Source organism: Ostrea edulis, chromosome 6, assembly GCF_947568905.1.
Source record: "Ostrea edulis chromosome 6, xbOstEdul1.1, whole genome shotgun sequence".
NCBI classification, from domain to species: domain Eukaryota; kingdom Metazoa; phylum Mollusca; class Bivalvia; order Ostreida; family Ostreidae; genus Ostrea; species Ostrea edulis.
The window spans coordinates 39,974,311-39,986,848 of record NC_079169.1 but is presented as its reverse complement, the minus strand read 5'-3'; the positions used below and the strand labels follow the sequence as shown (position 1 = coordinate 39,986,848).

The following is a 12,538-nucleotide window of genomic DNA, read 5'->3' as shown; positions in this document are numbered from 1 at the left end:
TATGGAGCAAAGTAAACTATTTCTTAGTAGTGATAGAGTTCACTTGTTTCCCTTGGGTAATCATGTTTTTATGTCAACAATGCAGGCTGCTCTTAGGCAGTTTAGTCGAGGTAATAGTTTACTTCATCCAAATTCATGTACATCATAAATGAAAATGAGTGGGGACTGTTGTGGCTTTATGATGATTATGCTTTATTTGTTGATTGCTATTTGTGAATGATATGCTAATTTTTCGCTGATGGTAAAAATTCAGCTGCTGTGTTGGCGGTTGGATTTCACGCGTGAAATCCAATTGGCGTAATTTTGACAATTTTTGCTGAGGGATACTCCAGGTTCCCCAGCTCGGATATGATTTGTTGAATATTTGTAAATGCTATGCTGCCAAAAGCTTACAGGTGGTAAGACCCCCCTAGCGCAAACATCGGTGCATTAAAGGACCCCATTGGAAATAAGCTTTCGAGCTTTCATGGGTTATCCTTGGTATTTATGTATGTATGTTTGTATGGACACTATGTATGTACCGAATAAACATTTAATTTACCGGTACTTAGGGTATGGACATGCGAGTGGCGTGTTAACGGTGAATGGTGTTTCAAATAAAAAGCCATAAAAGTTCCGCCAATATACTTTGAGTATTTTTTCAGGTCACAGGTGGTTAAAATAAGTAAAGTACCAATTAAACTGAAATCTGTAAACATCAGCTTTACGTGGATTGGTTATTTTTAGTTTTAGGAATTTCGAAATAACTATGTTAACAAATCTTAAATTCAATGGAAGACATGCAGTGTCTGCTATCATATCCACATATCCTCATCTTCTCCCAACTGTATTCAATTGCAGACCTGCTAGATCGATGCCTGATTCTAAAATATTTTCACATTCTTTCACAAACAATGTGTACATTCCATTGATATTATTAAGAGTTTTATGTGCACGGTAATGATTTTATTTAACAAAACAATTACCATACACTGCCAGTCAAACTATATTCAGTTGCGTATGAGCTAAGGTGAAGCGGTGAATCCGTAGGATGGACGCGATGCCAAGGAGTAGCTTGCTACGCGAGTCGACTCAATAAAACAAAATAAATTTCATATAAGACCGGTAATTCCCTTGTAGCAATGGCCTGTTTCATCATCAGAAAATAGAATATATTGTACAGAATCCTAGTTTTAGCACAATGATGAAATATGTCAGCATTCGCATATAATTATTGAATAAATTGCTACATATTTGAGCCCACTACCATTCTGTTGTTGTAAGGATACATTGAAATTTATTCACAAGCCCATAATCAATTAATGAATTTTCAATCAAGAATCATGTAGTAACTGGCATAGTTGGTTAGGGGAGGGGGTCAATGTGGTTTACATTACCGTACGTGCCAAGGAATTGAGACTGGTAAATCGATTTGTGCAGTTATTTTTTGACGCGGAAAAAAAAAATCCAAAAAACATTTGCTACATATAACGAACTCATAATTGAGATCTGTCTCTGTTACAGTCGTATCACGATGTACGTCAAAACGTAGACATGACGTCACACATATTATGATGTACGCCAAAACGTAGACATAACGTCACGATCGTCTTATCCTGACTTTCATCAACATTGCACTTCGGTTAAACATTAGACCTAATGGTTCAATGTAGTTTGGAGCTAGGAGACCACAAGATTGAGATGATAATCCACGTAATTTCAGTCTTAGTCCAGAGTGTGACTTTGCGAGATCTCCGCCATTTTGACGATGGACTTCTGGGATTAGTGACAAAATTTTTTACTTTCAAAGGTTTAAATTTAGCTCAGATTATTTTGCGCGCTTTAGTCATTAGAGCTCACAGTAAAAACCACTCCATGCTGCGCTCGCCAATATGCATTACGGCGTAACCGTGTTTGAGGGCAAAGCAAAAAGTACTGGCATTAGCACTTATATCCAGAATAGGATAAAAATATTCCAAGGTTAACGTTTAATGTGTGAGGACTGAGCTCTGTCAGGACAACTTATCTTGTTACACGACTTTAGACATTTGATCTGCACTATTGATTGAACTTGGGAAATATGCCGTCATATTGATAAGTTTTACATTATGACCCCTGGGTCGAGGCCTCTGCTGGTGGACTGTTAGTCCCCGAGGGTCTCTACAGCCCAGTAGCTAAGTACTTCGTTACTAGCTTGAAAATACGGATGTATATTTAATTGCTGTTATAAAATTTAGAAATTCATTTCAAAATTAAGGATTATCTCCCTCATGCATAGCTCTTATCCTTGGACGAATTTGGCTCCACTTGTTTGGCACGCTGTTTTTGGCTATATTTAGATCTAAAACTTCATAGTTATTTCGGATTTCAAACATTTCGGTTGAGCATCACTGAAGACACATTATTTGTCGAAATGCGCATCTGGTGCATCAAAATTGGTACCGTATAAGTTTTACATTATGACCCCTGGGTCGAGGCCTCTGCTGGTGGACTGTTAGTCCCCGAGGGTATCTACAGCCCAGTAGCTAAGTACTTCGTTACTAGCTTGAAAATACGGATGTATATTTAATTGCTGTTATAAAATTAAAAAATTCATTTCAAAATTAAGGATTATCTCCCTCATGCATAGCTCTTATCCTTGGACGAATTTGGCTCCACTTGTTTGGCACGCTGTTTTTGGCTATATTTAGATCTAAAACTTCATAGTTATTTCGGATTTCAAACATTTCGGTTGAGCATCACTGAAGAGACATTATTTGTCGAAATGCGCATCTACTGCATCGAAATTGGTACCGTATAAGTTTTACATTGATGTAAACAGAGCATTGTGAGGTCATATTTACCGTCGGCGTTTAGCAAATTAAAATTACAAACATAGAAGACATGATACAATGACGTTAAAGAGTCCCGGAAGTCAAATATACAGTTTGGTTTATCTTATGTATTTTTAAAAATAAATACCGATCGTAAAATTATCTCAGTCATTATTTAATCAATAAATGATATAATGGGCGAAAACAACCTATTTCGTAAATTCACACCTTTACGATACCGAAAACGAGACTGAAAATGTGATACCGGATCTGACATCACAACCCATCATTGGCGGTTTTTTCACAGCAAGACGAGAGTGCAAGAGAAGAAAATATTCAAAGAGAAATGGCAAGTAAGAGTAAGGGACGCATGTGTGTAGTTGCAGGATGCAACAACAGGCCCTCGGACACCGTTTCCGTCCATGTTTTCCCGAAGGACGAGCGACAGAGAGCAGCATGGACCCGATTTGTGAGACTGACCCGTGCAGACTGGACAGGACCGTCACAGTATACTGTTGTTTGTAGTGCGCAGTTCACGAACGGATGTTTTGATGCTCAGTTTTCACTGCGCAGCAGGGTTAAGGTGTCCCGAGTAAAGTTAAAACAAACATCATAAAATGTACCTCGGTGCACTTCATACTATATGACGTCACAATATAAAAGTACGTCACGACGTACAGGTCTATAGTTGTATCGCGGGGAAAATGTCATAATATTTTCTCGCTATTTATTGCCGTTATCTAGTGTTCAAGCTGTATGTGTTTTAATCTGTTTGTCAGATGATTTCCCCCCCCCCCCCCCCCCCCACAAATTTCTTCGATAAAATATGTCTCATATATTTATATATATGTGCACGAAAGACTGTAAAGTAATCTTTACATCACTTTGTGACCTTGATATCGCCCCCGATGTGTATGGTCATTTGGAATAAAGAAAACCAACGCATGTACATATCGACTCGTTACAGGTGAATTTTATTTCGACCTAGGCATATTCAGAAAGGTAACTAGTTGCAGATTTAGGATTTTGATACGGAAGGTACAATATTTTGCCTCGTTTAGATACGATTTGGATGTGAATGTGGAAAATGCCCAACATTTGAGTTGAGATTATGGAAATTGCTGTATTTGAGAGGATATTGTACCGATCCGTATCACTCTTTAAATTTACCATATTAATGTCGACATATCAAGCCCAAGCTGCAAATGATTTGAGTGCATCTTTCACCTGTAACGAGGTGATAAACAACTAAAAGTCTAGCGGATAAAAATAGCTCTACGTCACTTGTATGACGACGTAATAGGTAAGCAAAGGATTTCCCCACGTGATACGATGTTTGTTAATGTATTGACAAACGATTTTTACTAAAAATATGCGACGCTTGAAAGAATTTTACTTTTATATGAATATGCTGTTATTACTTGTTATTTTACTCGGGACACCTTAACCCCGCTGTGTGATGAGGGAATTTGAAATTCCTGCAAAAAAACGCCTCTGCCCTGGTGCGATTCCATCGCGTTATCCTAAGAGGAAAGTGGACGACCTCAACCTTGCCTTCCTCTCTTCGCCCGAGCCTAAACCCAAGCGCCAGGCTGACGCCAAGCTGGAGAAAAATAGGGTAGGTCGTTTATTATGAAGATTCCATCGGTAAGAAAGTTGATAATTTTTATTGTAGTCTGTGACGTTTATTTAGCTTTATTGACTTTATAAGTTACACTACACGTGCCATATGATGAGTCTCTTACATGCCCCCATCTGATCAGGACCTTGGATTAGATTGCTGTTTAAACATATTCTGTCATATAGATCCACTGACCTCTCTTAGTAATGTGATCAAGAACTTTGCATAATTTAAATATACGTAGACTTCTATTACTCTTTTAGTGGGCAACATTATTTTTCCAACACGATTAAATGTTATCATTGCAAAGATACCAATTCTGATTAATCAAGTGAAGGCTGAGGGGTGTAGAGTGGGTGACCTGTAACCCCTGATATAACTCCTACATGTACATCCTTTGGATTTATACATTAATGAAAAGTAAATTATTTCCAAAAATGACATATGATGGAAACCCCTCTTCACTAATTTAATTTACACAAATAATGGGCAGATCCAGGAATTTTGGAAAGGGAGGGGGTTCTACCGATATTAAATCTTAGTTGTTAATGGGGGTTCTACCATTTATATGTATGGGTGTTTTTTTAGCAAAATTTTCTGATGAAAGAGGAGGGTTCCGACCTTCAGGATACCCCCCCCCCCCTTCTGGATCCCCCACTGCACATTATTTCAATATTTACTTGGGGACATCTTATTTCACCAATCAGGTTATAGTGTTGTGTAATACACCTGTTTTGTTCGCAGTCGTTCACTAGTTCTGACATGTTATTGTGGTATATATATCAGAATATGCATTTTACATCGGGATCAAAGTTTGTTATATTGTGTATGTTGTATGAATTGCATTAAAACAAAGCTGCAATTGAAGACTGACTTGAATAGTCTGTTTTGTCACGAGAAATATGTGCAAATATCATGCATTAAACTGGGAAAGAGAAGTTTGAGTGTTGCATATTTGTTTAAATTTGTAGATATTATCAGAATTGATACCCGAGAACGAAAGTACTAGCAAGGCAGTATCAGAGGATAGGATGGAAGTACCTGAGATTGAAAAGATGGAAGTAGATAATCCAGAACCAGGTGAAACAGTGAGTATAATAAATGGTACAAATTACTGTAACACGTTTTGTATGAATTATTGTGTAGTAGCTGACACAGGCAATTACATCTCTTGGGGTCAAATTTACTATTAACGATTAAAGGTATAGAACTCTAAATATAGGGTACCCAAGTAATTTACTTGGGGACATTTTATTTCACCAATTACTCAGATAAACATTTATGAAGATGTGACAGTACACCCACAATTATTTACTGGTGGGTTTTATTTCAACGATTTTTCCATTTGTTTTGACATAGAAAGGTAATAGCCCAGAACAAGCAATTATGTACAGTATATACTGTAGTTGGTATTGTTAAAGCTACACATACAGACAACTTTGCCCCCATATAGGGTATATTGGGCTGGCAGAAATGATTTGAATGTGCATTGGACTAAGAATTTTATTAATTTATTGACCTCTAAATGAAGATCACGCCTTGTTTTATACAGTTACTGAACATTAGAATTTAGCTTAGATATTCAGATCAGGAAATTTTCTAGATTCCATAGCCCTTGGGAGTAGTGATACTTTTTCACTAGTGCTCAGGTGATCGATTGTTTGTTAAAAAAGACTCCTTCTCACACAAATACACACTTGCATGCATATAATTTGCAGATTGACAGAAGCTAAGGTACATTGGACTCATAATTATTAAAATTTGTTTACTTCTAAAATAAAAATTCATACGCAGTAAATTCTCATTACATGTAAGTATTACTTATCTTGTAGTTCATATGAAAAGTTAAGTACAAGGTCTTATGTGTACACTAAGAATAATTAAGTATCAAAAGAAACAATGTTTCTAATTTTTGTCTTATCAGTTTGCAGAGACTGGAAAAAGAGTGACTTCAACAGCAACAGGGTGTCAGACAGCAACTATTGGGAAGCGGAGTGTGAAAATCCAAGTCGCTGCTAAACAGAAAGAGAAAGGTAAGGCCTTAGTGTTGTGTGACTTTCTTTATAACTGTAGTACATTACATGATTTTTTACTCATTATGATGCAAATCAAACAAACCACTTAATGTAGAAAGTCAGAAACCTATTTTGCTTGTATTAGCTCTTATTTAATAGATTTATTTGATGATTAAAGTGTTATTATCAAGTTAACATTCTTTACTTTTCATACTAAGATGAGGCATCAATAAATTCAATCTCATAGTTATGAGACACATTGATCTGTTTATTTTTATATATTGGCTGGTCTAGTTTAGATTTGTAGCCATACATTGGCCTAACATATTAAAATTATATTCATATAATAGTGACTATGGACAGTTGATTCCTATAATATTTCTTGTCTATTATTTGAAGGACTGCAGGTGAATGTTCAACCCAGGGTGAGAAGTATTGGGATCCAGTTTAATGGCAGAGATGATGTAAGGGAACATCTTGTGATCACCCCTGACCCTGTACAGATGCATGAGTCCTCCAGCAGCGAGGTCAGAGGACCAGACAAACACAGATTCCACATCCATTTATGAGTCGTCCAGTGCTAGCTCAAATGACTCATCTAACAGATACACAGTAAGTAACTAGTGCATATGGTCATATGATCTGATAATTTCTTTAATCGCCTTGATTTTTTTGGTTTGAAATGAAAAAAATCATTTCATTGGATTTTTGTTTTTTCAGTCATGAAGACTGTAATCCATTGGAGGAGAAGAAATTTATTGTCTCTGCATCAAAGCTGTTGGAGTTATTCAACACCTGCAAGAGATGCAACAGATTCGCCACAGCTTCCATTCAACAAGTAGTTGGTACGATGGTAAAGATCGCTGCAGAGTGCGAGTTTTGTTCGTTTAAATGGCAGTGATACCTTGGATCCATTCCTGCTGGTAACATTGGCTTGTCTTCAAGCATTCTCTTTTCGGGTGCCCTGGCTAAAAAGGTTCTACGTGTCCTACAGTGCATGGGTGTTGCTACCATCAGCAGTAGAACCTTTACAACCCATCAGTCAACTTTCCTTTTTCCTGCAATCACTCGTGTTTGGGACAAAAATCAACAGGATTACCTGAGACAGGCAGAAGAGAGGAATCAACCCCTTGTTATAGGAGGCGATGGTCGTGCCGACTCCCCTGGTCACTGTGCCAAGTTTGGATCCTATAGTACCATTGACCTTGAGGAAGGTGTCGTTATTGATATCAAGCTAGTGCAGGTACATTAACTGTAGTGTCAAGTCTTGGCTCTAAATTATTATTACATGTCAAATTGAAATCGCTAGCAAAGACAGAAATTCAGTTAGATTAATTTGTACATTGAACATTGATAATCCAAAAATGATTATCAACATATCATTCAACTTGCTAGCACTCAATTTGACCCAACTTCTTTCAAAATGAGAACTTGACATATTTACCGCATATGGAAGAATTATCAGTTTGTTGCTAGATCAGTATGTAAAAATGGTATACTTGTATGTTGTAAATAAGATATTTAATATAACGGGGTATATCAATTATTCTTTTAGAGCAATGAGGTACAAAACAGTAATGCCATGGAGAAAGAAGGTTTGAACCGTACTGTGGAATGAATAAAGAGCAAGAATCTGCAGATTGAAACCATCATAACTGATCGCCACGTTCAAATCCAAAAGTGGATAAGGGAAGAACTGCCAGAGACCAAACATTACTATGATGTATGGCATGTTGCAAAAGGTATGCTATATACATATCTGATCATTACAAATAAGTAGTAATTAGAAGTCGTTTGTGATTTGAAATGGCACAGAAATAGAAGTTTTGTTTAGTGGTATTACGCAAATCAAATGTAATTGAATAATAATTGATAATCAGCTAAAAGCCAGTTGTTTAAAATGAAAATTAATCCATGCAATTAGGCCAAATAAAAAAAAATTGTGTGGTTCCGGTTACCCCACCGTCCCAAGTTTTTACCCTCGATGCTAAACTTTTCTTTTATTATTTCCAAAATAAGTTACCCTATTTTGCCGAATGTAATGCACACTTGTTTCAAGATTGTCTTTTATGAGAAGGGGTGCTTAATATATACCACTCTACATATAGGTGTTTGACCCATTGTCCTTCAGGTGAAGCTTGACTGTAAGTTCATTCAAAGCCATTATATAGATACCGCTAAAATGATAAGCTGTAAAAAAAAAGTTGGATAGATTTAAAAACTTGGAAGGGCTTGGTACTCTTGTTGAAATATCATTTCCTACTTTCGTGTTCAAAAACATGATTTTGGCAAATGCAATGATTTTTTCCCCTGTACTTATTTATTTATTTGAAAAATATATATGATATCAAAGAATTGTCAAAACTAGGGTGATCCCTACAATTTTGATAGGTATATATCACACCATATATATAAATGGTACATGCAAAGAAGTGAAAGTAAAAGAAAATTGTGTTTCCATCTAAAATCTATCATTAAAAAAAATGAAACGCCTACCTACCCTATTTTTCAAGGGAGTGTAACCGGAACCACACATTATTTTATTTGGCCTTAATACAATACTGAATAGTAAGTAGTGTGGTTATTATATGTTATCACTGTTGTCACCTTTTCATGCAAACTAAATGACCATTTCATAACGTATATTGTGTTGATTCATTATAGGACTGAAGAAGAAGATTGTGGCAGCCTCAAAACAGAAGGACTGTGGGAAACTCTCCAAGTGGGCGAAGAGTTTAACAAACCACTTATACTGGGTTGCCGCTTCAACACCCGACGGAAATGGTGGAGTGATGTGGGCAAAATGGGAGTCTGTGGACAACCACATTCACAACGTCCATGAGGGTCATGGCCAACTTTTCCCGACTTGTGCCCACAACCAACTGGAGGGGGAAGAGCAGAGAAAGAAGTGGTTAAAACCAGGTATATATATGACCTATAATCTCAAATATCCCGTGGGGATCTGGGTTAGAATAGGTCCTCAGTACCCCTTGCATGTTGTAAGAGGTGACTAAATGGGGCAGACCTAAAAAATCGAGGCCCCGCGTCACAGCAGTTGTATCAAAATAAAGATCCCTCCCTGCTCAAAGGCCGTAAGCTCTGAGCATAGGCTTAACTTTTGCAGCCCTTCACTGGCAATGGTGATGTCTCCAAATGAGTGAATCAATCAATATAATCTCAAATAGTTAAGTTGAAAATTTTCACAAAAAAAGCAATTGAATGCGCGATCAAATTTGCGAAGAAGAAAAAACAGGTATGCAGTTACTATACAAAATAATTTTTGTCACCTATTCATGATTTACTTTGCAGGTACCAAGGAGAGTGAGAAAATGAGCAACATCATATTGTCAAGCCAAAGGAAGAAGGATATACCCAAGCTATCGCCATTGTTTCAAACTTCCCAAATTGAGGCTTTTCACAGCACAATTAATCACTTTTCCCCAAAGATGATAGCTTTTTCTTATCATGGAATGTATTGTAGGTATGGCTGTCTATGTGCTTCTAGTCATACACGTAGCAACTAAAGTATATTGCTAAGATTTGAAATATTTATGTTGAAAAAATGTGTATTTATTTTATCCTTTTTCATTGGGATAGGTTGATGATTGCAGCTCTACATTTTAATGAGAATTCCTCAAGGCCGCATGCCATAACGAAGGAGGGGGACCAACAATTTAAAATCAGCTTCCCAAAGTTCAAGCATGGGGAATGCAGTGTTCGTAGGAAGCCTGTTGATCCTATATTTAGTAAGAATGTACTTCTAAAGATAATCCACTATCATAATTCATATCAAAATTAATTGGCATGGCATTTTTACTATTTTTGCATTTGTCACTTTTCTTTCAATCAAGTTTAAAACAGCAATAACAAAGTTAATGAGAATTTTTATTATTTATCAAAATACAATACACATAGTAAAGAGCAATTTATTTATAAGGATATAAAACATATATAACATTTTAAATAGTGTCCATTTTATCCAGACTATGCATCAGTCCTGATGAAGGAGACTTATTTGGCCTTTCAAGAGTCATCAGAACCATTACCATGCTCATTGCCAGCTCAACCACCTCCACTGTGCAATGAATTTTTCCATCCTGACAAAGAAGAAGCGGTTCTACATTTTAGATCGAGGTTCAGTCGGAAGGAGACATCCGTGTGAATGTGAACAAAACGTGACACTAGCTCTTTGGACATTCTAGCAAAGCAGATAAAAGATATGTTGGTCATACAGATGTGCTCTTTTTTAATCTTGTTTAAAAATGTTAAATCATTGTGAAACATCTTTATCTTCGGGTTTTGTTTAAATCTGAACCAAAGTCATATACAGCAGTAGGTTGTGAAAACAAAATTATTTTTTACAAATACAAAATTACTGGGGACAACCATGATATAGGGTCTGACCGTTAGGTAACAATCTTTGGAACAGTGTATTTTTGCAAATAATTTATAGAATGAAAGTTTAGCATAGTATATATAGTATTAGCTTAGTATATATAATAGTTGTAAGAGTTAAAAAATGATAAAACTTTATTTTAAAAATGGGAACATGAAAGCAGGGTCCTCGTCCCGTTCCTGGGTGCAGAAACATTTTATTTAAAATATTGTTTGTGTAGCTGATGCTTTTTAGAAAATTGATATTTTGTAGTATTCTGTTTTGCCAGTATATAATTATGATATTTTTTACTACTATTATTTTCATAAATGTATTATTTTGGGGCCATTTCTGTCAGAATGGTGTGCTTGATTTTTTGTATACATCATGTATGAATCGTACATTTGTTTAAAAAAAGTTGCTTCATCCAAATCATACCATCACTCGGGTGCATTGAACCCTTGATACACCTCAGAGGCAAAGGAATTCCTTCACAGCACATGAGGGTAGAGGGACTCGTACCTTGTGCCCTAGGTATCCTTAGCACCATCAAACAAATTGTCTGTGTGCTGTGTATCTGTTACACCTGTAATTCCAGGAAATGTTTGGAGTTATTCACTAATGATAAACTAGCAATAGGACCCAATTGTCATGTGAATTTTGTATTGATTAGATCAATAAAAAAATTGACTTGCTCTTCTATTGTTGCCCTCATTTCTCCATACTGGGATCAGTATTGGTAGTATGCCGTCTCGAGCTCATACACATCTAAACAAACTGATGAAAACCCAGGGTGTTCAGTAATGTGGGCCAGTTCATTGTTTATTGACTCCCTCTCCTCATCAACCCTTGGCAATTCGGTGCAGCATGCACTTTCCTTGGCAGCTGACATGGAAATAGAATCCACATAAACACCTAAAATGATTTGTAAACCATGTAAAAGTGAAAGAATGGAGAACTCAAAACATGGTGAAAAGTACAAATATAACATTTTAAAGGGGGTGTAACATGATAGGATAGCAAAATCAATGTTATTATTAAGTTCATGAATTTCAGCTTTCTCAATGAAATAATGAACGAAAATACACCACAGGAACAAGTAATTTCGTCTGTAATAATAGTAGGCCTATTGATAATTGAGGGTATATACCATACCACTCCCTAATTACTAAGGGGTGGTATGGTATAGACCCCTGATATTATTACAGACACTATATACAATACTACCTCCTAATTATTAGGGGTGGTATGGTACAGACCCCTAATATTATTACAGACACTATATACTAATTATTAGGGGTGGTATGATACAGACCAGTGAGACCACTAACATTGTAAAATTTTACAGATTCCTGTGAATACGATGCGGACAGACGTAATATGGTGATTAGACATCTGTAATTTATCATTAATGTAATTAAGAATGATGTGCAGTTAAAAATGATTGATCAATTTCGTATTTCCCAAAATTTATTTTATAAATAGTCTAACGGCGCCTTACCATTTCGTGCTTCCGAGGCGATGTTCAAGTTGTTCACGTTCAGCATTTATCTCGTCAAAATAGTCAGAATCCGTTGCAGCTGGCTCATATTGGTAAGGGACGATTTCTGTACGTACTCGTTACGATAATCTTCAAAGGAAGACGCTTCAAATGATATGTGGAGGTCGATTTCGTCCACAGAAACGGAGGTATCGTTCGCATTTGCCGTACTGGCCTGTTTGAGACTGATGGGTT

General features: G+C 36.5%; 2 protein-coding genes and 1 pseudogene across 2 annotated transcripts in view; 2 read left to right on the top strand and 1 right to left on the bottom strand.

The window, feature by feature from the left end:
- The window catches only part of LOC125646538 (fibril-forming collagen alpha chain-like), a 283,991-nt gene that overhangs the window by 52,482 nt on the left and 218,971 nt on the right, over positions 1 to 12,538 (bottom strand). The gene's annotated exons all lie outside the window — the stretch shown is intronic.
- LOC130046759 (uncharacterized) lies at positions 3,770 to 5,789 on the top strand. Its single transcript, XM_056139578.1, has 2 exons — positions 3,770 to 4,410; positions 5,385 to 5,789. The coding sequence occupies exons 1-2, from the start codon at positions 4,252 to 4,254 to the stop codon at positions 5,604 to 5,606; spliced, it is 381 nt and encodes a 126-aa protein (XP_055995553.1). The 5' UTR covers positions 3,770 to 4,251; the 3' UTR covers positions 5,607 to 5,789.
- Positions 6,034 to 11,498, top strand: LOC125646542 (uncharacterized; annotated as a pseudogene).